Genomic DNA, 26,360 nt, shown 5'->3' with positions numbered 1-26,360 from the left:
GGAAAGAAGTATGCACACAAAAATTACAAAGCAATTCGAACTTTCAGGATTCGTGATTTTGTTTATTTCCCTTCGCTCTTGTGCCACTTTTGGCTAATCGCGAAGATGAGGATGAGTGGCGATACAATGAAATTGATGAAGGGACACTCCTCACACACCCATGACGAGGCCGTGGGATTCGAAGGCAGAGACACCTGGCGACGTAGCGTGCTGTGCTAACCATCCACCATGAAGGCCAGCCTTTCAGGATTCATCCATTACAGTGTGGCGAGGGGGTTTAAACTTTCACGTTTAAACGTACGTTCCTGTCGCCAGGAAAGAGATGAGCAGGCAAGAAATGTTTTGTTTTTTTCACCCATCCTACTGGTATAAATCATGGTTGCAGTTTAGTGTTGCTATGCGAAGATAAACTTCCCTCAGGGCAGGAGAATTCAGACAAAATTTTAGGTGAAAAGCAGGGGCGGCACCAGGGGTGTGTGAGAGTGCTTGCGCACCCCTTAATTTTCTTCCGCACCCCCTACGTTCAACTGAAAACACTAACATTAATATGTAATATTATGTCATGTCATATTGTTCTTCTTAATATGTTATATGTATTTGTTCCACATAAAATGTCCAGTAAACGTACCATTTCAAGCTTTTTCAAAGACTGTTAGGAAGAGGCCTAATGTTCACGAATAAATTTTACAGTTCGTTGTTGGGGATAATGTGGCAGAAGGGATTTTAAAGATGACACAGTTCCTGTGCTCTTCGCGTTTCGTCTTGTGGCAGACGGTGCCTTCATTGGTTACATTGAGAAGGTTCAAAAATTGTCTTTTTAAGGACAGGATGGTTTTATTTTGTATTTCACTACATAGTTCAATAAGACTGCAATGTGTATCTGAATGTTTACACTGCATGGTATGATCACTTTCTTGGGAGTAGAAGACTTAATACATATCATCATGGACGTCCAGGGGGAGGGCACAGGGTGGGGGGTAGGATCCATGGAAAATGAATGTCAATCTTAAGTGATATATTTCACACATATATTTTAATTTCACTCAGTAATTTATGTTAATCAGTAGCGGCGATTAGGGATGCAGTTGCCCTCTGCTTTTTGCTATTTTTGCCCCTGAACTGTGCTAAACCTTTATCTACCAAGGGAAAGTAAACTGTCCTTGCCCCCAAGACTAATAGAAGGGAAAGGCTGGGGTCAGACACGCCCATTTCCGCGACCGGCCAGGGTGTGACGTCATGGGTGTACAAAATCCAGCTGAGCTTTTACCCCATACGGAAAGAAACGTGTTTATTGTTTTGAAAGGCTGATCTGTTTTGTTCTTTGTGCTTTAAAAGGCTATTTTTTTTCCTCATATTTCTTACTTGTGTGGCTGTGAAGTGTTGCAGTTTATTGGGAATGAGGAAAATTAATGCAAAACCACCTGCTCCCATTTCAGAAAGGTATAGTAATATCAGTAACGTCATCATTCGGCTTATTTGGCCATGTAAAAGATGTGTACAGTGTGCGATACATACTGACAAGCAGACTTAATCAAGACTGTCTGGAAAATTTGTTTTCCCAAATGCGTTTCATAGGCAAGCAGTATGACCATCCAACTGCTCTCGATGTAAAATACAGAATGAGACAATTGCTGCTGTTCAGGCAAACCGAGATCCCAATGTTTCAGTTACAGATGACGACATCTTCATTTCATCTGAGCTTTCCAGTGAGTTACTTCAAAATACACAAAGCCTGAGCAATGAGGATGACTGTGAATTAATCCAGTAAGATTCTGAAGAATTTCAAATAGTCAGTCATTCTGCAGACGTTCAAGGTGTCAATGATAAGCGTTTGGCAAACGATTTAAACATGCCAGAGGAAGGCTTGCATTACATAGCAGGGTATATAGCATTCAAAGAGCATAGAAATCACTCAGAATTAGCAGCGAACGCAGAAGCAGAGAGCTTGTCTGAGGAGACACATAACTGGCTGTCTTTCTTATCTAGAGGAGGACTTTCACATCCCACTGATTCATTTTTTACCGACATAAAGAAAATGAACCTCCACTTTCTTCAATTCCATGGCTTTAAAAAATTTCGCTTAAGGTCGAAAGTTGTTGTTTGAAGTCCACTTTATGCACAGAAAGGCTAATCGGGACTGGACCTACAGTTTAAAGTGGGATCCGAACCACTGTGCCATGGGCCTCGACCAGGTATCGAACCCAGGATTACAAGGAGACGACGCGACCACTACGCCACCGGGGAGGCCCCTCGAAAGTTGTTAAATGTGTTTGTGACATAATACACACAGAACTTCCACACATTCCTCCAAGTGTTGTTCAAAGATTCATAAGACTCGGAACTGTAATCCGAATGAGGAAAATTAACGAAGAAGTGAATATTAATAGCAGAAGCAAAGTCAACAAATTGAAAAAGGTGAAGTGAAACAGCTCCTCCCTCACCTCTAAAACAGATGACTTCATAAGTATAACAATAGGTAAGTCCGCATCATTTATTATTATTTTACGCATTCAACATATTTATATTTTTTTCTTTCTGCTCTAATAAAACTCATTACTAGGTGTATTAACACCAATTTTACATGAAACCTAATGTTTCACAGAGAAATGTGATGACATATAAACTACCGATAAAATGTGTGCGTAAATGGCTGTGTAACCCAACTGTAAGACCATACTTTATGTTGGATCCTAAGTAAATCTGTGTATTCACTCCCAATTAGCTTCTGGGCATAATTACAGCCCTTTTTTGTTCATAATTTCTGTGTTGTTTCCGCTGCGAAACTGTGGTGTGGAGCCATTTGTTCGCCAGGTGACATCACGCTTTCGTCAAGGATCACGTGATCAGATATGGCCCCAGCCTTCTCCTCTACTAGTCTTGCCTTGCCCCTCCCCTTCCCCCACAGTATTGGCACCTGGCTCCCACACTTTTGACTGCTTGCACGTGTGTTTCATGTTTTCCTTATTTGCAGAATCACACCCCCTAAATTTCTTTCCACAACTCCTCAGCAACCCTAGATGAATAATTCTGGTGCCGTTGGTGAAAAGGGATCGAAACTGCAGAGATATTTGAAGATACAGTCGTTGCATATTAAAATCAAGCTGAATGGAGGCATGAATTATCAGTTTTTCATAATTACATATTTCGAACTTCTTACTTGGGAAAACCGTATTTTCTTCATAAAGTTTGTGATCGTGTTTTAGTTTTTCCTTGGATAAATGGAAATTTTTCATAATGAAAAGGGAAATTATACTTTCCCTTTTTGCAACAGTTCAAGTAACTGTTTCTAAGTAACAATTTACAGAGTTCTGTGATTAATAATGGAAGAATGAAATCAGAGTGCTTGTGTCCCCATCATCGTGGTTATCTTAGCTTAAAATGAGTTGAGTTTTTGTTTTGAGTCCACTTTATGCACAGAAAGACTAATCGGGTCTAGTCTTACAGTTTAAAGTGGTATCCGAACCACCATGTATCGAACTCAGAACCCCTTGACTACAAGGCGACAACATTACCACTGCGCCATCAGGGAGAGGTCTTGGCTCAAAAATCGAAAGATTCCTTGGTAAAGAAAACATTCTCTCTTTCAAGTTTTCATGTTCATGCCTATGTGCGCAAATTAAATGTAAGTACAGAGAAGTTCCCAATGTTTCCTTTTCTCTCTCCAAGCTACTCGTGAAGAAAAATATAAAAACCATTAACGTAAATAGTCATTTACAATTTTGAGCAAGCCTTTACATGACAAATTGCATGATATGCTTACAAAATTTCGAGGCTGTTTAAATCAGTTTGATTTAAATTGTGTGTGACAAAAATCAGTGTTTCATGTCACTTTTAAAATAAAATAAATATACAATAATGCACATAAGTAATTTGTGGATATCAGAATCACTTTTGGTGAAAATACATTAATTTCTTAATTATTCAATAGTTTTTACTGGGCTTCGGTGTATAGAGTGGGCTTAAAATCGAACTTAAACAAAGAAACAATTTCCAATGAAAATTAAGTGAACAAATTATATGTACTCATGGAGTTAAACTCGTAAGAGTTATGAATGCAGCACTAGCCCCCCCCCCCTTTCTCTGCCATCCCAAAAGATGCATAAAATCAGCTTAAATGTGACTCCTTGGCGTCAGAAGGCATTTTTACGTGAAACGTCCTCTCCTTAATTAATTAATGCTAAACCTCGTCACACCTTTTGCACTACTTAAATACTCTGGATTTTGAGATATTGCATGAAACGAAAGATGCAAACATATGCACCGCACTACAGTGACAATGATTTATGGATTATTGACAAAGTATATCGGCAGGCTTCCTTTGTATCTAAATTTCTCGGAGACATTAGCTGCCACACAACAATCGTAACATAACCCCCCCACCTTTAGTGTTATTGGAGAGTTTGGCTGGTTGTTTGTTTTCCAAATATTTTACTTGCAGGAGGGGGGGGGGGGCAGACAACTGTGCTACACCACTGCATCAAAGTCACAGATTTCTGTATAAATTGGAGGTTGTAACAGGGGCAATGAAAATACAGATAAAGAAGCTCCCCTGTGAAGAAACTTTCTAAAATCTAGAGAAGAAAATTTGCTCCCTGAATTTATCCTTCACCAAAGTTGTGAGCAAAATAATATCTGGTCTACATTTTCACTCTTCACTACAAACAAATTACACAAAATAGTTTTACCTAATGTCAAGGGGGCTCAGCCCCCCCCCCTGGCCCTTGCCTGGCATTCAAAACCTTTCATTGCAGTAGCAATTAAAAGACATATGAAAGAAAAGGTATGGCTCACTTTCATGTTTGCTAACATAAAACGTACAAAACTGTCTCACTGCCATTGTTAGTGTACTGAACCTTATTATTATCAGTTTGTTTGCTTGACTATCCATGTATTAATGAGAACAGCATGTCCCCCACCCTTCCAAACCAATTCTAAAGGCATAAGAGGGGGTGTTTCATTTCTATCCCATCGCCGTGATCACCCACAGGTAGGTAGAAAAACTGTACATAATAACAACCATATTTAAAAATCAATAACAAGTGAATCAAACAAAACGATCCCCACATTTTTGTGTGAAGATATATATAATTGGTAGCTAAACTATAAAATCTTATCCCCCCTAAATATTCCCATGACTCAAGCACGCCATGAATCCCCCCTTGTGAGCACTCCTGGGAACCGATCAAGAAAAGAATTTGGCGCCACACATCAATTTTAGGAAGAAAAACCTTTTAGTTCTGTCGGAATTACTTTTAAGAGAAGAAACATTTGATTTATTGAGTTGGTGTTTTAAGTCCACTTTATGCCAGTATGGCTAATCGGGACTGGACCTACAGCTTAAAGTGGGATTCAAACCACTATGTGCCTGGAACCCCTTGATTACAAGGCGACGACGCTTCTGTCCGGTTTAAGTACTAGGGTATAATAATCGGAGGTTAAAATATTCAGCTAATGAAGGTTTTTCTTCTAATCTGGTAATTCGCTTTCTACTTTTCTAGTGATTAACATTTTATGTTTGCAGTTGCAGGTGCATAAAAATAATTATATGTTTGGTTGAAAATGTATTTTAATGCCAAAAAGAAAACTTGTGAACTATCAGTCATACTTAATGCGCCCCCAGGGCCTCCCCGATGGTGAAGTGGTAGCGTTGTCGCCTTGTAATCAAGGGGTTCGGGGTTCGATACCCGCTGGGGGCACATAGTGGTTCGGATTCCACTTTAAACTGTAGGTTCAGTCCTGATTAGCCTTACTGTGCATAAAGTGGACTTGAAAAACTCCAAATCATCAAAAATGCGCCCCCGAAGCTCGGCCCCCTCCCCCGCATGATGGAGTTGCTGGGGTGTTATTTACGCCACTGGTTACAGCTTATTCTTCTTAGCACACAGTCTACAATTTTGCAATCTTCTCATGTATTCGACTTCTATTTTGTTTTAACCTGGGTCAAATACGAGGCCATAACTCCAATCAACTACTTGGGTACGCCAGTGCAAGCTTGGCACAATCAATACTTATCAAAGCTCTCAAACCGTTGAACTATCACAAAAGCCATTGTAGAGCCAGTAATTCAGACGTATGGAAATTGTAAGTCTATTCTTTCACTAAAAACGTTTAAATGACTTTGGCGAAAATCCTCAGATTTTACGATAATGATACCTTTAAATAGACACCCTGCGCCTCCTCTACAAACCATACCCAGGCACTTTCAATCCACTATTCTGTTTATGACAGTATTAAAAGACGATTTGTGAAAGTTTTTGATGAATTTATTTACTTTTATAGCTCATAATGCAAGATATTACAGTTGTTCAAAATTTTCTTGTGAAGTAATACATTTCAAGCCAGATGAGATGCGGCAAGAAATTTAATAAAATTCCAGATTTTTTCTTGCAGACAACAGGAGCCTACTAGGCATATATCCACAATTTTGATGCGAAGAAAATCTTAAATATCAAGAAGTTTTTACTTGCATTTTGTATATTTATGGTCAAAATTGTATGTATACAGGTTACAAAATTATATGTATACAGGAAGTGAGTTACATTTTCCTTCAAAATTCGATTACTTTAAACAAGAAGAGTAAAGTTATATACACCTGTTTCTTCAATTTATTAATATTTCCAATATCAATTTTCAGAATATTATGGAGTTGATTGTATCAATATATATTTCAATGCATAATAATTAGGATTATTAAATTATAATGATAGCATTCATTATAATTGAATTGAATTGTTGTTTTAAGTCCACTTTATGCACAGAAAGACTAATCAGGACTGGAACTACATTTTAAAGTGGAATCCGAACAACTGTGTGTTTCCACAGGGTATCGAACCCTGGACCCCTTGATTACAAGGTGATGACACTGCCACTGTGCCATCAGGGAGTCCCACACAGACTTACTGTAAGTCTTGAAGTAAAAATCACATGTTGCAACAAAAGGAAAGAAGTTAATGGTGAACTAAGAATGCAAAAACAATAGTAATACACATATTCTTGGTTTGGTAACTTCGCTCATTGAAATACCATTTCTTCCCTCTAATCTCTTCACCTGTCACTTACATTGTACTTAATTCCTAGCTATACAAGCGATTTCAGGGTTAGTGTGTTTCTGAACAGCAACAACAAGAGAAGAGGGCCTTGGGTGGGGTGACCAGACACATACATGTAAAAAAGAGGACAGCAGTGGCGGTCCCTCCATGGAACAGAGGGAACAGGCTGTTCCCTTCTACTTATTGCCCTTTCTAGCTATTTAAATTATCTATAATTACATAATAAGAACACTTCTTTCTTCCGAAATCAACACGCCGAAGAAAAACTTTCACCGTGACTGGACGTTTGTTTACGTCACCTACCCTCGTCGTCCCACCCTCTGCTGTCTGTTGCCGAGTATTTCCGACCATGCACGAAGGTAAACGATCCTCATGGTGCTGCGGAAGCTGAACTCTCTAGCTGTTCGCTACGAGAGACATAGCGAATTCGTTTTCCTTCGAGTTTTTGCTATGTGCTGAAGTTTAATTGCGTCGTAGTGATAGTTTTGAGTGTAGTAAGTCTATAGTTTCCTAATCTCATTGCAAAATTGCGTCTGTCATTCATAACGAAGTGGAAAAATCTTCTACAGTCTAAGCGTCTGCTAAATGCCTTGGCTAAACGCTGCGAAATAGCTTCCGAGGGAACAGCTCGCATCCACCTGTTCCACCAGCCCCAAGACGCACGCAGCGGCAGGACAAAGCGAATGTTGCGAGTGTTGTATGATCGACCGGCTGAAGACGAAAGATTTTAGTTCATTGAACTTTGCAGAAAAGACAGCAAACCAACACCTATCCTAACCGAATTAGAAACTAAAACTAAATCGTACACAAGGCATTTTCAAACAAGTTACTACAACTCTGTAACTGTATACTCTTGCAGTGGCAAATTATTGTTGTCCTTGTTTGTTCCCGAGAAGGGAGTTTGGAACAGTTCGGGTTTTGTCACAATTTCTACAAATGTAGTGGACGCATGGACGTCCACAGGATTTTTTCCAGGGAAAGCAAAGGAAGGCATTTTTTTCCAGGGGGGACAAGCAAGGTACCTTTTCCCCAATAATAGTGTTGTACCCTCAAAAAAACATTGCTTAAATTTGAATTTATCATATTCATGCAATAATTAACACATATTATTGTGGCTGAAATGAAATTATATGTGACAAATATATAATTTTTGGTTGACTTTCATTTTCCGGGAGGGGGACCGCCCCCCCTTGCCCCTCTTCTGGACGCCCATGAGTGGACGTCATAAAAAAAACTCGGCCATCTGATTGCCATTATTGCATTGAGGACGTTTGAATTACAATGCTCAACTATAAAAAAAAAAATGTCAACTTAATTTACAAATGTCCTCCTCCGTAGTCAAGCGGGTTCACTCGTCTTGAGATCGTTCGCTGCGGGACGGCGTAGGTTCAAATCCGGCTCTGGTTGGAATTTATTCGGCCTACGTATAGGGCCGGTGGCAACCCACCATCGTGAGGAAATTGGGAAGCTCCGAGTAGTGAACGTAACCCGGTCAAGAAGACCTACAACAACGGCTGGTCTGAGAGCTCCACACTATAACAGGTGACGGAGGAACAGTGTGGGAGGGAGACCAGCAGTCGGTAGGTAAGCCAAGGCCCTCCAAGGGCTGTAGCACTGTGGGTTAAAAAAAAAAGTTATATCATATTTGCTTTAACATTGGTATTTTCATAATTTTAACGTGCTTCATGTATGTGACTTCTGAAATTTTTTAGTGTATGTTTATTTGGTTCATTTGAACAAGGGTTGAATTTTACTTGGTCTACTGCATTATATTACGATAGGTATGGGAGGGGAAGGGGCAAGTGCATGTCACCTGTTCCCCTGCCTGATTTAGCACCGCACGCCACTGGGACAGAGCATAGTGAAAAAGGATGACAATGTCATAAAAGAGAGGACAATGCAAAAAATGGCAACTCATTTACCATTACTCATTATTAGGGATGTGAAATTTTAGTTTTATTTTCAACTGAATATCGATGTTATTTTTTACTGCAATTCGGTATTATTTTTCGTGGTTTAGGGCAAAATTTGTTGTTATTAATTTAAAATTGGTTATTTTTACATGCATATTTACTGTTCCGTCTATGATTAAGATTTTCACATTGCTTTAGTTCTGGAAAATTGAGGCAAATTTTAGTTTTAATGACAAAAATAAATAAATTTAAGGCTTACCTTTGTTAGGAATTATCAAATTTCTTCCATTTGGAAAACTATTTCGTCTCATCAGCCAGTAAATATGAAATGTTTATTGAATAATATATCACCCAAATCTTTGAAAATAGTCATACATATAACTTTCTCCAACAATGCCAGGAAAATCCCTCTGCGACCTCAAGGCGTTTTGTGTACGCACACTCACATACACAACCCCTCCGCCTCCCCCGAAACACAAAAGGTGCTTCTCCCTGAAAATTTTCACGTTCCTAATCAATTTCCCTTCCATCCTCTAAAAGCTGGATATTTTTTTGCAAGATCATTGATGAATTGACACTTTCGCTTCATTATTTCATAAATGTAAATATGACTTAATAATCAAAATTCTCACTACGCGTTTCTGTATCGCGTATGTATGATTTCAAAAATGAACTGGCCAACCTCTGTGGCGGAGTGATTAGCACACCGTGCCACAACTCCAGAGGTCCCGGGTTCGAATTCCAGCCTGGGTATGGGTGTTCTTTGTGAGTGCCCCTTCATGAAAATCATCATCCTCATCTTCGCGATTAGCAAAAGTGGCAGAAAAGGGAATTAAAATAAACCATATCAGTCAATCAAAAAGGAACTGCTCAAATTACATGTGTTTCACAAGTCTCAGATTGCGAAGCAACGAGTTACAATAATACACACTAATGACTAGGGGTGTGCGGGACAGAACATTTTTTGGTCGGGACGGGGAATTTTTTTTAAATCCAGACGTTCCGGACGGGTAAAATCCGCAATTTCCTGAGAAATTTTCAGGAACGGCTATTGATAAAACATTCCCGACGGTGTGGAAATCCCGAATTTTTGACGTCATTTCCCTTTCTTTCGATTTCTGAAATAAAAAGCTAACAATTTCAGAGAAGCGTCAAGACACTTATAATGCAGAAAAAATGAAGAATTAACCACTTTCTAAAACGACCATTTGGAAGTTTCGAACTGCTCGGGATTTCGAAATGTCTGGAAATCATTTCCTCAAGTCGGGATCGGGATGGGAATTTTTTTTAACAGACTTTTCTGGATCCCGCACACCCCTACTAATGACTCAGTCAGGAAAGTGATCATGTTCAGCTCCCAGATGCTAGGTGAGCATTGCTCTCATATTTAACGCACCCCAAGTGATATGAATAACATTATGTGTGAAAGCATTCTCTATGCAGAACATTTGCTACTGTCGATGCTATAGCCTACTCTTTCTAAAAAAGAAGGACATTTACCAATTTCTAAAAAATCCGCCCAGACGCCGGACAGACACCTAAAAAGGAGGACATGTCTGGATAAAAGAGGACGTCTGGTCACCCTAGCCTTGGGGAATACAGCACACACTCAAAAGGCCAAAACATAGATATCAACTGAGCAGACGGTCCCACGATTCACAACTGTTGACACTTTCAGATGAATGTGGAGGAGGGGATACAAATTATATACGCATACGTACGTATATAAACACAACTGTTTATTATTATTATTATATTTATTTGCTTACTTAAACGTCCTCATGGTCCCCAATGGAGAGAAAACCACAACTGTAAATCTTGGTGCGTTGCCAGAATTAATCATATACAGAGCATTCCCTGACATTCGCTACGAGACTCGGCGGCAAGCAGCCCGGCAGCAGCGCTTGTCTTTCCCGGTGAAGGGGGTCCATGACAGTCGCTAGAGTCTGCTATTAAAATTACAGTTTTCATATTGAGTATTAACCTTGACTACAGAAGGTGTTGAAAATGACGTCCATCTGCTGCAACACATTCCTGGCATCTCCGAAGAAAATTGGCATTTACACGTGCAAGTTCGTCTACTGTAATTCTCCCAATTTCTGGTACAATACTCTCTTTTAACTCATGGATGGTGTGCGGAGTGTCTTTCTATACTTCATTTTTTTAGATTTCCCCATTTTTTTTTCCACTTTTATTCAGAACTGACCCTGTTACTCTAAACTTTTTTTTACGAGGTTTAATATAGTGGTCCTATGTGGAACAGGAACACCAGGAAATTTCGGTGCAAAACGTCATCGCACTTCTCCACAATTCCTCTTTCCGAAGTAACACTCGACAACATAAATTCTTTGTTGTAATGTAAACTTTTGTGGTGCCATATTAAGCCACAATCTTCAACACACGGACACGACACAACACAACTTCCGAGGTAGGATTATACTGGCGTCAGTCTGCAATGTCAACAGAAAGGGAAAGAGAGCGAAAAAAAACAACAGACTGTAGCGTGCTACTGTTGCGGACCCATTCACTGGGAAAGACAAGCGCTGACACCGGGCCGCTTGCCACCGAGTCTCATAGCGAATGTCAGGGAATGCTCTGTAGAAGTGCTGAGAGGGTGTGGAATGAAATTTAAGGGGCACGGTGTTGAAAATAAAGAAAACATGTTTTAGCCACTAAATGAAATACCAAAAATATGCCAATGCAAGTGAATAAAACTAGCGAAAGGTGTCCCGGGTTCGATACCCGATGGAGGCACACAGTGGTTCGGATCCCACTTTAAACTATAGGTCCAGACTTACTGTGCATAATGTGGACTTAAAACTCCAACTGCTTCACTCTTGCTCGGTTTTAGTACAAGACATGTTTAGAAATTTGATTGATTGAGTTGGTGATTAAGTGCACTTTGTGCACAGTAAGGCTAATCGGGACTGGACATACAGTTTAAAGTTGGATCCGAACCACTATATGCCTCCACTGGGAATCGAACCCAGAACCCCTTGATTACAAGGTGCTACCACTGCGCCATCGGAGAGGCCAAAAATTTGAAAAGAACAACTTGTTGAAGGGAAGCCAATGACATACATGGAAAACTGGAGGATTTTTTCCAAAGAGAGACAAGCAAGGTATTTTCCCACGGGATGGGAGGGAATATGTTTCAGAAAATTGATACACACATTTGACTTTTTATCCAATAAAAAAAATTGAAAATTAAGAATTATATTTACAACCTTTCTACCTGCATATTTAAATTTCATCACGATCGGACGATTTTTTAATTTTTTGGATCCCTTGTTTGGAAAACGCAAAAACGGCACTTTATTTTATTCTCAAGACGACTAAAAATCGAAACATACTCGGAAAAGAATTGGTTACTATAACTTAACACAGAATTGAAACAGTCAAATTTTGATGTAACTTGTTTCCATGTAGGTCTACTGATTAATTTTTAATTGGAGTCCAAAACTCTAGTATACATAATTTTTGATCCGATAGTAGGCAGACAACAAAAATGGTGTATCAACAATGCAAGGGATAACATAAAACACCTGACACTGAGCAATAGGCATTTATCGACAAACACAGACTACGTGAAACATAAGAAGAAACAATTCTTAACAACAATACTGACGAAAGAAAGACAATGGCGGCTTGACTTTATAAACTGCCGACAGTACAGGAAAGAAATCGGCGATCAGTGTTTGCCTGTTGTAAACAATAACAGCGGTCTCACTTTAGAACGTAACATTCGGCGCTGAATATGACATGAAATAGCAGGGCACTCTAAGAGTTGTTGTTGTTGAGTTGGTGTTTTAAGTCCACTTTATGCACAGTAATGCTAATCTGGACTGGACCTACAGTTTAAAGTGGGATCCGAACTACTATGTGCCTCCACCGGGTATGGCACTCTAAGAGTTGGTGTTATTGGTTGAAAAATGGGTGCGGAAGAAAATTAAAAGGTGTGCAAACACTTCTTCGACCCCCCCCCCCCCAGCACTGACAAAGAAAGAGTAGTTCAGAGTTGCAAAGCATCTGGTCTGAACTTCTGACCACTCTCCCCCCCGTAAACAGGACAAGGAGGGGGGGAAGCATTTTCCTTTGGTTCTTTTTTTTTTTTTCAAGAGTAGCAAAATACTCATTGCAGTACATTCCATCAATACTTGCTTCAGTAACATCTCTATAAGCAAAAGACAATTTGATCAAATCTCAGTGTTTTCATACTTCATTACGTACTCTATTAATTAAAGTAATTATTGTTATTATTATTATTAATATTAATATACGTATTCAAACTTGCAAGCAAAAATGTAATTTCAATCAAGTTCAATGTAAGATTGTTTTTAAGTATACTTTATGCCTAGAAAGGGTAATCGGGATTGAACCTACAGTTTAAAGTGGGATCGGAACCACAATGTGACTCAACAAAGTCTGGACCCCTTGATTACACTATGTCCTGGAGAGAGAGATTCCAAAATGGCAAACTTAGGTTTCTCAATGGGTTAACACTTGTATTGTAACTGTGAATAGAACAGAGTATACAGAATATAAGAATTGCCTTGTAAACTGGCGATATGCAGTGGAGGTGCACTATACACTGGTTCGGATATTATATTATATAATATGTAATATATTATATATTACATCTTATATATTATATTAATAACTTACTTTCTGTCCTCCAAAATCTGGGGGAGAGGTTAATTCAGTGTAATACGATGCCAGGGTTTCCAGGTTTGAATCCTGGCCTGGGCATGAGTGTCCCTTCCTAAATTTCTTCTAATCACCACACATCCGCACCATCACAGTTAAATAAAATGGCAGAAAATCATTTCCTAATAAAATTATTGAACACTGTGAAAAACAAAATTCACGGACTGTAACTTCTTTCTTAAAATGTGTCAGCCATAATTCTTTTTAATTACGATGATTTTAAGTATAATTTAAAAAATATATATTTTTTATAAATTTATAAATTGCTTATTTTTATTACGTGGCGGTGGCTCAGTCAGTAACGCGTCTGACTACCATGCTCAAGGTCCCGGGTTCGATCCCCGGCCGGTTCAAATCCGGGAACTTTTCTAACGGTGAAAGCAGCCCCGGCGCCCACCCAGCGTCGAATAACATGGGTACCTGGGGGAAACCCTGGGGGGTAAAGGTGGTTAGGGGCGTGATGCTGATCACATCACCCCCACTCACGACCGGATCAAGAAAGTGTGGGGCGTTACCCCCACACCCCCTATACGCCTTCATGGTGTGGTGCTATGCACAGGGGAACACTTTACCTTTACCTTTTTTTATTTTTATTACAAAGCGAAATGAAATAGAATATTTATGGATGAATGAGGAAAGAATCTGATTCCAATATTTCAACTGATTTCACAGTAATTTCACACACAATCATTACGGACTGAGGGAGTGTAGGATGGCAGCTGTCCACCACTTTTAGCCACTTTTGCTCTGACACTATGCTAAAGCTTATCTATAAAGGAAAAGTAAAGTTAATTTGCCGAACCCAGTTTTGGAACCCAATCAACAGCACGCCTTGCAACACACACCACCATCCTGAGCCCAAAGGAAATTTCCCCTCCTGGCCACCTTTAGTTGTCTTTGTTAGGCTGTGAAGTGAAAATGGAGACTTGCTACTCCTTGCCACAGGCCTGTCTTTCATCCCTCCCTTCATGTATATGCCACTGGGCGATGCACTGGCCATACCTAGGGGACGATTTGTTGCTGCTACTCGAGAAGAGGGAAAACATGTGCCATATACTATTAAGTTAAAAATAATTGAGTCGCCGTACTTTTCTGGTTTTCGATATTATAGTCTGCTCCAATTGTTCTCACGGTGCCACTGGCGTAAGCAGGATTTTTGTTCTGGAGAGGCTGAAATTGTAAAGGTGTATAGTATAGCTTTGTTCTAGAATTGTGAGATACCAAATAAAATATATAGGCAATCGTACATTTTCAACTTTTCACTCTATTAAAACTGTGCTCGAAGACAGAAATGATTATCGGGTGTCATTTTAACTTTAAGGGAGGTTTGCGTTTACATCTTTCCTTTCTTTGAGTTGTTAACAAATTTTCATTTAAAAATTTGGATTTTCTTAAACTTTCTGGAGGGCAGTAGCCCCATCAGCTCCCCCCTGCATACGCCAGTGCAAGGTGCTATGCCCCACAGGAAATCGAAACCTTTATTGCTCGCACAAAATCATGCGTGTCGTGTCGTTTGTGTGAAATCCCCATGTAACCTGCTTTTTGAAAACAAACATTTTGAACTGAAGCGACACAAGCTACAATCGTAGCTTGGACTGGACTATGTTCTCAATACGGTGCATCGTGTCACCTGTTTCTGTTGTCCCCGCATACGCAATGAATCTTTTGCATTAGATTGAAGGGTCTCGTGTCGCTTGTCGCTTGGGTGTGAAATCACCATGTCGCTCGGGCCGTGCATCCAATTGACTCTGTTTGTTCACGAACGCGTGGTGTATGTGTTGCTTTATTGAACATACACATACATGTCACTCGAACTGGGCTTTCTCATTGGGAGATTTCACATTAGAGATACACGTGGTGCTTGAGAATTTCACCAGTCGAACTCAGTCTTCTGGGGCTAACGCTAAGGTGTGAAACGTTGATGTTGACTGACTAGTTCCGAAGCAACATGTGTTGTGAGTCACTTTGGTCTGAAAACTGCTTGACATCTCCGTGTTGTTTTTCGCCTGTAACTTTCAGATTGAAACGTCAAGCAACGCGTGGATTTCACTCCGAACCAGCAAGTGCAAATGACATATGTCGATTGGAAACGCGTGAATCCACAGCAACGTTTCATAACGTAGCGGCAGGCATGATAGGGCGCAGAAACTTGCGTTGGATTGGTGAAATCCTCAAGCAACACGTGTCGCCTGTAAGTTCGGTGTGAATTCTACCTTACTTTAGAGACATGTATTACGAAAAATATTGAAATGTTAGTGAAGACCCTATTCTTATTAATGTTTAACTACGTATTTTGCCATTTTTGAACATATGCATCTGCATTCTAGTGACAAAAGAAACATTTTAAGGGTGGAAAGTATTTCGGGAAGGAGATTGAAGTCGTACTCTTAAATACGCCACTGTCACCACAGAGGAGGAGATGCAAATTTTTAACGAGTCGAGTAGAAGGAGAAAACGAATAGTTAGACCACAATTAAGAACGTAAATATGTATGTTGTTTTTGTACTATACTGTCCTGTATCTGGCTTTTGTGCTTTAGTTAGATTAAGCTCTATCATTTCCAGTATTCTAGCATAGGATCTCTGGTTGAATATTTTGTTAATTAATACATGAAGAAATCCTACTAGTTTTCTTTCTTGATGAGGAAATACACAAGCATTTCCTACAATATTATTTGCTCGCTCACTGCTCAAACCGATATATTAAATACGGCTACTATCACACAACAAACCCTCTCAGAATGCAATCGTGAAGCACCGTTAACATTTCCCATGTAGGCAATAATGTAGCAATGCTGCATTCTCCAGCGTTGCAACTTATGCAGCACTGTGAACAATGCAATGTTCAGAGCCGTCAGTGAAAAATGCTGAGTCACGTAAGTTGAGGGGAGATCTGACAATGCTGTCCTCTGCAACTGCAGGCCCTGCCCCTATGACCTCCCTCGCTCCGCCATGACGTCACCGCTGATGTAGTTCCGCAATTTTTCACACACTGCAGATGTGTCTGGCGTTGCTCGAACGACACACACGTTGTGTGTAGGTGATAAGCACAGAGCCCCGTTGAGAGGAACTGATAAACACCTGATACACAAGTACAGGTACAATGCCCCAAAAAGAGGAACCAGAAAAATGCACGGTTTTGTAGCATAACTCAAGAGTACAATTTTCGGATATTGTTCTATCTTTTATCAAAATATAGATCTGTGTCCCCTTCGTCGATTAATACCACGACATTAAATTTTCCTTTGCCCATTTGGCCATAACATTAAATAATGTGCTCTCTCGTTCCAAGGAACCACCAAAAATACCTCGCAATGAAAAAGTTCCTCTTAATGCTGGTAATTTTTCCGATCTTGTTCCTCCTAATGAGGAGTATACCAACGTGCACGCACACGCACACGCACACACACACACACACACACACACACACACACACACTCTCACTCACTCAATCACTCTCTCTCCTTTATTGATTAAGTGGTTAAATCTAACAATCACTTACTACCTTGTCTCGCAGCTCATTTCGAGGTAATGAGATCATGCTAACGTAAACAGTGTAACGAACAAATGCTGTGTAATCCATTAGCTCGTAAGAAGTGAATGTTGAGATGGTATCAAGAAAGAATGATGATGCAGCTTTAAAATCTCGAACAGCAATGCAGTATGTTCCTTGGTACACTTTCAGCCTATTCCTTCTGTCCCAGTCACCTCCATCTTCAATCAGGCTGTAAAAATAAAAATTATTTCAGCATTTCATTTCATTAAAATTTATTATTTCATAATAAGCTTATATTTTAGTAACTACACAACTTGAAATTTTCCACATGAAAGAAACATGGAAAAAAATTCTAAATACCCAAAGGTCAGTCTCAAATTCACAAAGAATTTACTCTTAATACCCACCACAAACTGGGGGGGGGGGGAGAATTCTCACCCAAATGCTTCTAAACACTTGTAATTATGGTGAACATAAAACTGCCATTAATTTTTATTGCTATTTTTAAGCTTCAGTTTGCAGCCTGCATGAGAATATGCAGTCTTATTCTTTAGATGATGTCAAAAATATATATTATATTTCACAATCTGTCCTTGAAACCCCACAAGGGTGGGTTATAACTAGGGAATGGATTTTAAGCAGAAGAGTGCAGTAAAGGAAGGTGGAGCAAGCGCCGCTTGCGTTGTTTTGTTAAAAACAATTTTGATATCTTAAGTTCACGTTTTCAATGTCTTTATACACCCCGGAATGGAATTTATCTAGTTTAACATATTTACATATGCAGACTTTTCAATTCCCCTATTTCCTGTCATATTGGCTGCAAACATAAAGCGGCTGTACCCTTCACTATGCTTTGCAAATACGGCACAGCTGATCCATGTTGGAAGGAAGAGGACTGTTCACCTTTCTCCCCACATTTCGAGTGACTTAGGCAGTTCTTGCATGGTCACTGTCATCCTTCCTTCATGAAAAAAAAAACGGTTGACTGCAAGCAACCCCCCGGACAGCTTTGTCTTTGGCAAGGGTGTTGGAAAGACCTCGTCCATGCTGGCCACAAGTGTTGCTAACTTCCAGAATTTTCTATGTATCTGCTCGGTACGATTATTCACGTGTGAAAACAGTAATGATCAAATTAGCTTATGAAGTAAAGTCAATGAGTACCGGTCATATGGTATTTATAAGAAATAAAATCCAGCCAATACTTGCACATATCAGTCATGTGGTCAGTAACTGAAATATAGAAGGTATGAAACACTGGAAATAGGGTGAGGAAGAGGGCGCATTTGGAAGTGTGTTAGCTGTGGATGTGTGTTTCTTTACTGTGGCCATCGTCCTTTGCTATTCTGTTCTTTTGTGTGTTTTTGCTGTCTTGTGTTAAAGTATTTCTACATTGAAAATAACCACCAGAGTTGACAAACTAGATGAGCCATCGATTTGGAGAGGTGAAGGAAAATACTTGATTAGGGATCTTCTTTTAAAATCATTCAGTTAAAAAACTTGTAGCAAAAAGTTGGAGGTGGTGAATCATGAGAGACCGTGTCCTAAATTATGTATAACCAAAACAAGTAATAAAAATGGGAAAGTTTTCCTTAAGTAGTTACGAGTGTCTCAGCAAAAAACAATATTATGTTTGAATTTATTAAAGTCCACTTTATGCACAGAAAGTCTAATTGGGACTCAACCTACAGTTTAAAGTGGGATCTGAACCACTCGACCGATCATCGAATGTGAGGCCTGTTCATTACAAGGCAACGAAGTTACATATTATGGGGTTATGTAGTAGCAATATTATATATAAATCATTTTGTTGGAACATGGAACTTTACAGACCAGAATGGCTTCAGTAATTTCCATAATGCAGCGCAAAGACATGAACATTCCCAAAATCACACTCGTGCAGTGACATACAAAAGGTGGATTGCTGGGGGTCATAACCCCTCTTTTGGCACAATATTCCTAAAAAAAAAAAAAAAAAAAGGCTAGAGGCAGGATAAATATAAGAATACACACATTGTGGGGGCCGGGTTAGCAGGGGAAACAATTCCAACCCCCTCCTGTGTGTATATCAGAGATTTATCAGCACACACCTCACAACCCCCTCCCTCCAAATTTCTTCAATACCCTCCTAAAATTTTTCACCAAAGCCCAATTTTTGGTAATTTTGGCTCCAAATTTACCCTTACCCCCACCATATTACATTTGAAAATGTTGTAATTAGTCTAAATTAAAAACTGACCCATTGCTTGCCTATCACGAAAATTCACAGCACACCCCTGATTTTAAGGTGCACCACCTTTCCAAAAAATATAGCGGTTTTCATACTGATCGTTTGAGATATGTATTTTAAGACACGAAATCAAGTAAAATGAACACACTTTCCAGCACCTTTTCATGAGATTAGCACATTTATCCCCTTATTACCCCCTCTTTGATGCTTCAGCACCTATTTCCTACCTTTTCTTTCATGTTTTGTTAAAAAATTGGACAGAAAAATAAACTATTTTCACTCTTCTTGAGCAGCTACATAAAATCCTATAGTCTCATTTTGTAGAGCAGAACGAGATCTATAGAATGGTATAATATAATCATTGCAGCCACAAATAGTTCCCAAGATAATGCAGCAAAACCCACGAGAGGAAACACAAACTTCAACCTAACTTATTTGGCAGAACTACAGTTCTCTATGCGGTCCATGCATATTATATACAGAAGGCGCAGAAAAAAAGATAGGACTGAATAAAAGCATTTTATCAGCACCTTTTTGGAAACAATTTCAGAACCCTTTTTTTAACTTTCCCGACCATAATTTTGCACCACAAAATCCTGTCCCTTGTTATAACCAGTGGTGTACGGCATTTTTTTTACAGATAACAAAAAAACGTCAATTTTATCCTTTTGCCAATTGCGGCTATCATACTTCACTTGTAGTGTCAGTAAATACATTAAGAGGTTCATAATGTTAAATTTTGGAACTACCTACTAGCTACATAATTTTGCATGGTGCAACAGCCAAAAGACAGATTTCTTCCATTTCTTCTAATTACATTTTTCTTTGCTCTACATGCATTTGTATGTGTGTTTAACCAATGACACAGTGGTAACACTGTTGTCTTGTACAGTGTTCACCATGAGTCTTAGGACAGCGGCATTTTATACCAGGCAACCCAACTTACACAAGACATTGGAGGGTTGCTTATAGAGTTTGGCTCAATTTCAGGGTTGCCACTTGCACAACAGATACATGTGAAATATGCGAATGGAAATATGTCAAAATTGACAAAATACTTTATGAAAGAAATAGACTTCCTGAGGGAAGAAAAGAGAGGATAGAAGAGTAGAGGAGAAGTTGTAAGAAAAAAGGAAAAAATGCAAGGGAGAGATGATGAAAAGGGAGCAACGAGAAGAAGAAATGAGAGGAGACAAGAAGAGGGGCGTGGAGAGTAGAGTAAGAGATATAGAGAGAGAAGAACGAAGAAGGGAAGATAAGAGTTCAGTGGAGTCAGGAATCGAAGACAGGAGAGGAGATAAGAGGAGTGGGATGGAGACACGAGGTGAGAACAGGAGGTGAAATGAGATAGAAGCAAAGGAGTAGGAGGGGAAAGATGAAGAGGAGAGGAGAGGTAGTTCCAGAAAATATCATCTCAGCATCAAGAATTGATGCATTGATCAAATTATCAACATAAAACAAACAATCAATGATCAGAATGCTACATTTTAAAAGTAGCTTAGCTACAGCTACTCTTCCAAAATGTAGCTTCACTACAGATACAGCTACATTTACCAAAAAGTAGCTTGGTACGCTACTCCCTACTTCACTACTTTTATACTACTCTTACATAAACAAGAAACAACCATGTGGATATTTCCAAAAAAGCCCTTAGTATTTGTACTTAATAGATTCCATTATTTATTATCATGATACCAATCATTCGATATATTTTTATAGCAGTTTTACCTCCGAGACTTATTTTTACCGTAGTGTTTGAGAATGATGATGTGCCTACATAAGTGACATATCAATTCAAATTTGATATCTGAGTGTTGCAATTTGGATGCTCCCAAGTTAATATTTCGAGTAGACACACATAATTTGGTAGGATTATTTATGCTTATATATCAGCATATCATTACTGAGAATAAGGTAAAGGTAAAGTTCCCTGTGCACGTAACACCGTGTCATGAAAGCACATTTAGGGGATGTGGAATTATTTCATTTTTAACAGCAAATACGAAGGCAGTATTTTGAACGAAAAATATATCAATGGCAATTTCTTTCTCACCGACTCTTTCTAGGATAATAATTGAAATGAACATGAAAGATATCCAGATCTTCTGAATATCCAGATAATTATGAATGATCTGATATTCAGATATCCAAATTGTTTAGATATTAAATAATCAAGATAAAATAATTCTTCGATAATGGACATTTTCACTAAAAAATCATGTACAATCAATTTTAAAAAGTACACAATGGAAAAATGATCCCTGAACATTCTCCAAAGTTGCTTTCGAACTTAAGGGGAAACAGTGTGTGTGGCAGGTTTATCACCTGTACAGATTTAAATAATGAAATAACCTAAGAAAGAGCACTAGTGGGAGAAAATGGTATACCTTGTAATATTCATTCCTCTTTTAGAAATTCCTGCTGCCCATGTGCAAGAAGATAAATTAAATGGGTTTTACATGCACGTGTAGTCAAGTCAAATGAAAAATATTTATTTTAAAACTGGTTTCTGATTAATTGCTTGAAAAGTAGTTTAAAATTTATCACATGTATCAAAATTGACAATAATGTGTCTTTCAAATAGGAATAGGATAAAAAAAAACATTCATTAATTTCATCTTGTGATACCTTGAAGCAACTGGTTAGGTAGGGGGATGTATGTTTAACATGGTGTAAAAGAGAGACAGGTGGGATGATATATTATGTAGGTTTTCCTAATTGTGAATGTCTCCCCGATGGTGTAGTGGAAGCGTTGTTATCTTATAATCAAGAGGTTTCTGGTACACTTCTGTTCAGAGAAACTGGCACACTCATTTGAGGTAAAGATCAACTTCGGAGCCGATCGAGTGTGGCAGTACAGCCGAAGTAAAGGTTCGGGAAAACAGCACACTGCAGTGTTGCTAACCACTAATTTTTTTCACCGGATGCAGGGAATTTTCTGACTTGCCGAGTGAAAAGAAATGGTTACACAAAAGCCTTGCATTTTAATTATTAACACAATGCAGTGTCCAATTTGAAAAGAGAATGGCAAGAAAAAATTCTGGAAAATATGTTAGAGATACTCAGTATCCCATAACAAATTAAAAAAAAAAAAAACCACCTCAATCCATTCACTTGGGGTAAAGCTCATATTCATTTGAAAGCAGAGAGGAGTGGATGGTGGTTCCATTACGACTTTCCCTAGCTTAACGTAACAACAACGTTCACCAAGAGGACCCGGGTTCGAATTCCAACCTGAACATGGGTGTTCTTTACGAGTGTCCCTTCATCAATTTTCCATATCATTATTTATCATCTTCGCCGCAATTTACTAAAAGTGGAAGAAAAGCGACGCTAACAAAAAATAAATCAAATTTGCGTTCAAGATGCGGACGGGAGAAAATAAACAATCCAAGGCAATAAGAATATCTATCATGGCCTGAATGATGTGACTTCAGGATCACTTTCGTTACTTTCTCTTACGTATGCAAACTGCTTTTCTAGCTTGTAATTTGAACACAAAAGTAGGATGATAAAGCTCCCAAAATCAGTACAGACTGGATGAATGTATTCATATTCTCCTGAAAAATAACTCTTCTTCGTCAAATAGTTAGTTTAAAAATATAATTATGTATGTGCCATTGACTTATAAGAATTATCGCCACATATCAGAATCTGCTATGTTGACAAGCTAGACCATGAAGATTATTAGGGGTTGGAAACACTAACCTTGCACAAAAGCACGTCTTCGATCGTCTTCAATAATATACACACACAACATTAACTTATAGTCTGTGAGCAATGTGTGCACAGCATAGAACCACTATACCATGAAGCATATTGCTTTCAAATTAATGTAATTAGAAAGAAGGGACATAGAAAGTTTGGAACCGGATATGTAAAAGTGCAATCTTAAGGGGAAGTCACTGTAATAGCATGCTTTTTCTTCCCACCGTGGCTTGTGTCCATGTCGGTAAAATGCCAGCTTCGTAACCTGAAATCCTAGGTTCGAATCCCCATGTGGTTCAAGTTTTCCTTTCTTTTCTGCCAAATGGGTGCCATGAAAAGTATTTCATAGAGTCACAGCTTTATACACACAGTTTGTTGGTCATGTGGCAAGGAGAAAATAATTATTGAAAGGACAATGTGTGTGGCATAATTTTGACATTGGAACTTATTTTTCTTTACTGTGTTGTTACTGAAACTCCACTTCTAATGTTTCCTTCTGGTAACAAATACACCGGCTTCTTCTCTTCCTAATCTCACTCCAGTTTGCTGTCACTCTCTGACATCTCTCTCCACGTCTCCGGGAGAAGTTCTAAGCATCCTATCTTCGTTGCCTGAAAATCGCGCAAATGGTCCTGACGAAATCACTTTTATTTTCCTCAAAAACACTGCTTCTTCTCTCGCTATTCCCTTCTCTATTTTATTAAACAGGTGCTTCAATGAGGCAACATTCCCGGGTTCATGGAAAAAGGCTAATGTGGTACCGTTATATAAATCTGGGGACAAGGATGCTGTTGCTTCTTATAGACCCATTTCCCTGTTATCACCACTTTCTATCGACTGTGGAAAAAAATAAAGGACCGACTTTACAAATTCACTTCTCCATATATAAATACAGCACAGCACGGCTTCTTACCAGGCAGCTCCTGCTTAACTTACTTGAGCATCGTATTATCTGATGCTATCAACTGTGTATCTGAAAACTCTCAACTGGATGTAATATATCTGGATTTCTCCAAAGCCTTCGACTCTATAAACCACAACTACCTCCTACATAAATTATCTCATCGTTTTAATATTCATGGGAAATTTCTCTCTCTGCTCAAACACTATCTCCGAAACAGACAACAAAAGGTTGTACTTTCCGGAACCTGTTCTTCATATCGAGGTGTATCTTCTGGTGTTCCCCAAGGCAGTGTTCTTGGACCTCTTCTCTTCATCCTCTACCTTGATGATCTTCCAGAATATCTTTCAGACTCTTGTAAAAACCTTCTTTTGTTCGCCGATGATTGCAAAATATACAGTAAAATATCAAATTTAAATGACATGGCACTTTTGCAAAAGAACTTAGATTCCCTAATAAACTGGTGTGAAATATGGAACCTGAAACTTAATCGTCAGAAATGTACCACCATGACCTTCTCCTTAAAGAAAAATACATTTAATACGCAAAATTTCATAGAAATCAATTGCGTTCAAAGGGTTGCCGCACAGAAGGACTTAGGCGTCATATTTGATGAGAAACTCTCCTTTTCTGACCACATCTCTGCAGTCACTAAGTGTTCCATGCGTATGCTAGGTCACCTCTATCGTATTACTGAAATAAACAACATGTCTGCTCTCGGCACTTTTTACAAATCTTTTGTTTCACCTAAACTTGAATACTGTTCTCCGATCTGGTCTATGGCATGCCCCTCAAAATTAGATAGACTAAATTCTGTTCTAAATTTCTTCCTGGCCATTGTTCGTCACCAAATTCCATCCACAAAACATTTACAAAAGTCCATCCTTCTGAAAATGCTAAATATCCACACCCCTCATGATAGACACATACTTGCAGACCATATTTTCCTCCATATAATAACCGATGGGAACATAAGAAGTGATCGCCTTCAAGAAATTCACTTTCGAGTACCGTCCCGCACCAGAAGGAGCACTCAGCTTTTCACATATCAGAAACCCAGATTAAGCCTAATACAGCATTCTCTCTTCCACAGACTACCCAGCCAATACAACACTCTACCAAACCAAGTTGATATCTTTGAAAACCAGTCACGTTTTAAAAAGCTACTGTGTAACAACATGTAATCCATTTTATCTCATATGTATGTATGCACAAACGTGAAGTATGAAGGGAAAAATTATGTATTTTAGTTTGTTATTATTTATTGTTACTTCCATTGCTATTTTTTGTTATTTCTATTGTTATTATATTCCAATGTAAAATGGCCAAAGCTGTATTTGGAATTCTGTGGTAAATAAATAAATAACATGTGTATGCTGTTTATTTGCATTTGTGATTGAATCATTCAACTTATCACCATTCATCTTCAGGTTCGCGATTAACCAAAAGTAACAGAAAATCGAAGTAAAATAAACGAAAGTAAATCAGCCAACAAATTATCTAATTGAAACTTCCTCTTCTCGCCCTGTGGCCACAGCACTAGACAAAGATAAGGAATTACGTGTTTCCATCTCACCTGGCTTCTCACCAGGAAGCAAGAGTGATGTTCCTTGCAGAACCTTCCCACACAATGAGTGCATAGAGTGCATGCGACGTGGAGCTGCCATGTCTCGTTTTACTCTTTAAATTAGAAGTCTGAAACTTCGTGACTTGAATTCAAACCCTGGTGAGACCAATATTCTTTTTTTTTTTCAAGGTGAAAAGTCACATGTGACATGTTTCGAAATTAGACTCAATTATTTTGGCTCAATTTGGCATTTACAAATATGATTAATGCATAACATAATTGCGAAAGCCACTAACTTTCAATTCAGTAGCAAACATTGATATGTCAAAAAGCAGTGCCAAAGACAAACCTATATTTTTCGTTTTTAGGGGAAAATACACAAAGAACAAAATTATAACTTAACTTTTTTAAAAAATATTTAATTTTCAAAGTGACATGTTTGTGGCAATTTTTTTTGCCTGCATAATGTCTCGCAAATTTGTCGACATGTCACACTTCACTGTTGGAGTGTTTGATCTTACACAGAACCTTCAATACAGATCTAGGCTGATATTTTTTATAGTTGCTCTATTATGAGCTTGAATTTTGATTTAAGCCCGCTCATGCAAAGACAGTCTAATCGAGGCTAGGCCTATAGTTTGAGGTGAATCTGAACCACTGCATACCTTCACCGGCTATCGAAACCTGGACCACCCGATTGCAAGGTGATGACTTTACCACTATACCATCGAGAAGGCCTTTGCTTCTACTCATGTTTGTAGGCACGATTAAGCTAGGGAAGTATAAAATTGAT

At 38.8% G+C, this 26,360-nt stretch overlaps 1 protein-coding gene across 1 annotated transcript in view; it reads right to left on the bottom strand.

Annotated features, from left to right (window-relative positions):
• The window catches only part of LOC145983598 (26S proteasome non-ATPase regulatory subunit 6-like), a 117,774-nt gene that overhangs the window by 51,336 nt on the left and 40,078 nt on the right, over positions 1-26,360 (bottom strand). The window contains exon 4 of the mRNA XM_083116661.1: positions 17,171-17,393. Within this exon, the coding sequence (XP_082972787.1) occupies positions 17,171-17,393 (223 nt within the window). The remainder of the gene's footprint in view (positions 1-17,170; positions 17,394-26,360) is intronic.

The sequence above is a fragment of the Lepisma saccharinum genome, chromosome 2, assembly GCF_977018435.1.
Source record: "Lepisma saccharinum chromosome 2, izLepSacc3.1, whole genome shotgun sequence".
Taxonomy (NCBI): domain Eukaryota; kingdom Metazoa; phylum Arthropoda; class Insecta; order Zygentoma; family Lepismatidae; genus Lepisma; species Lepisma saccharinum.
The sequence above is the reverse complement of the archived record's forward strand: the minus strand, read 5'-3'. Positions and strand labels throughout refer to the sequence as shown.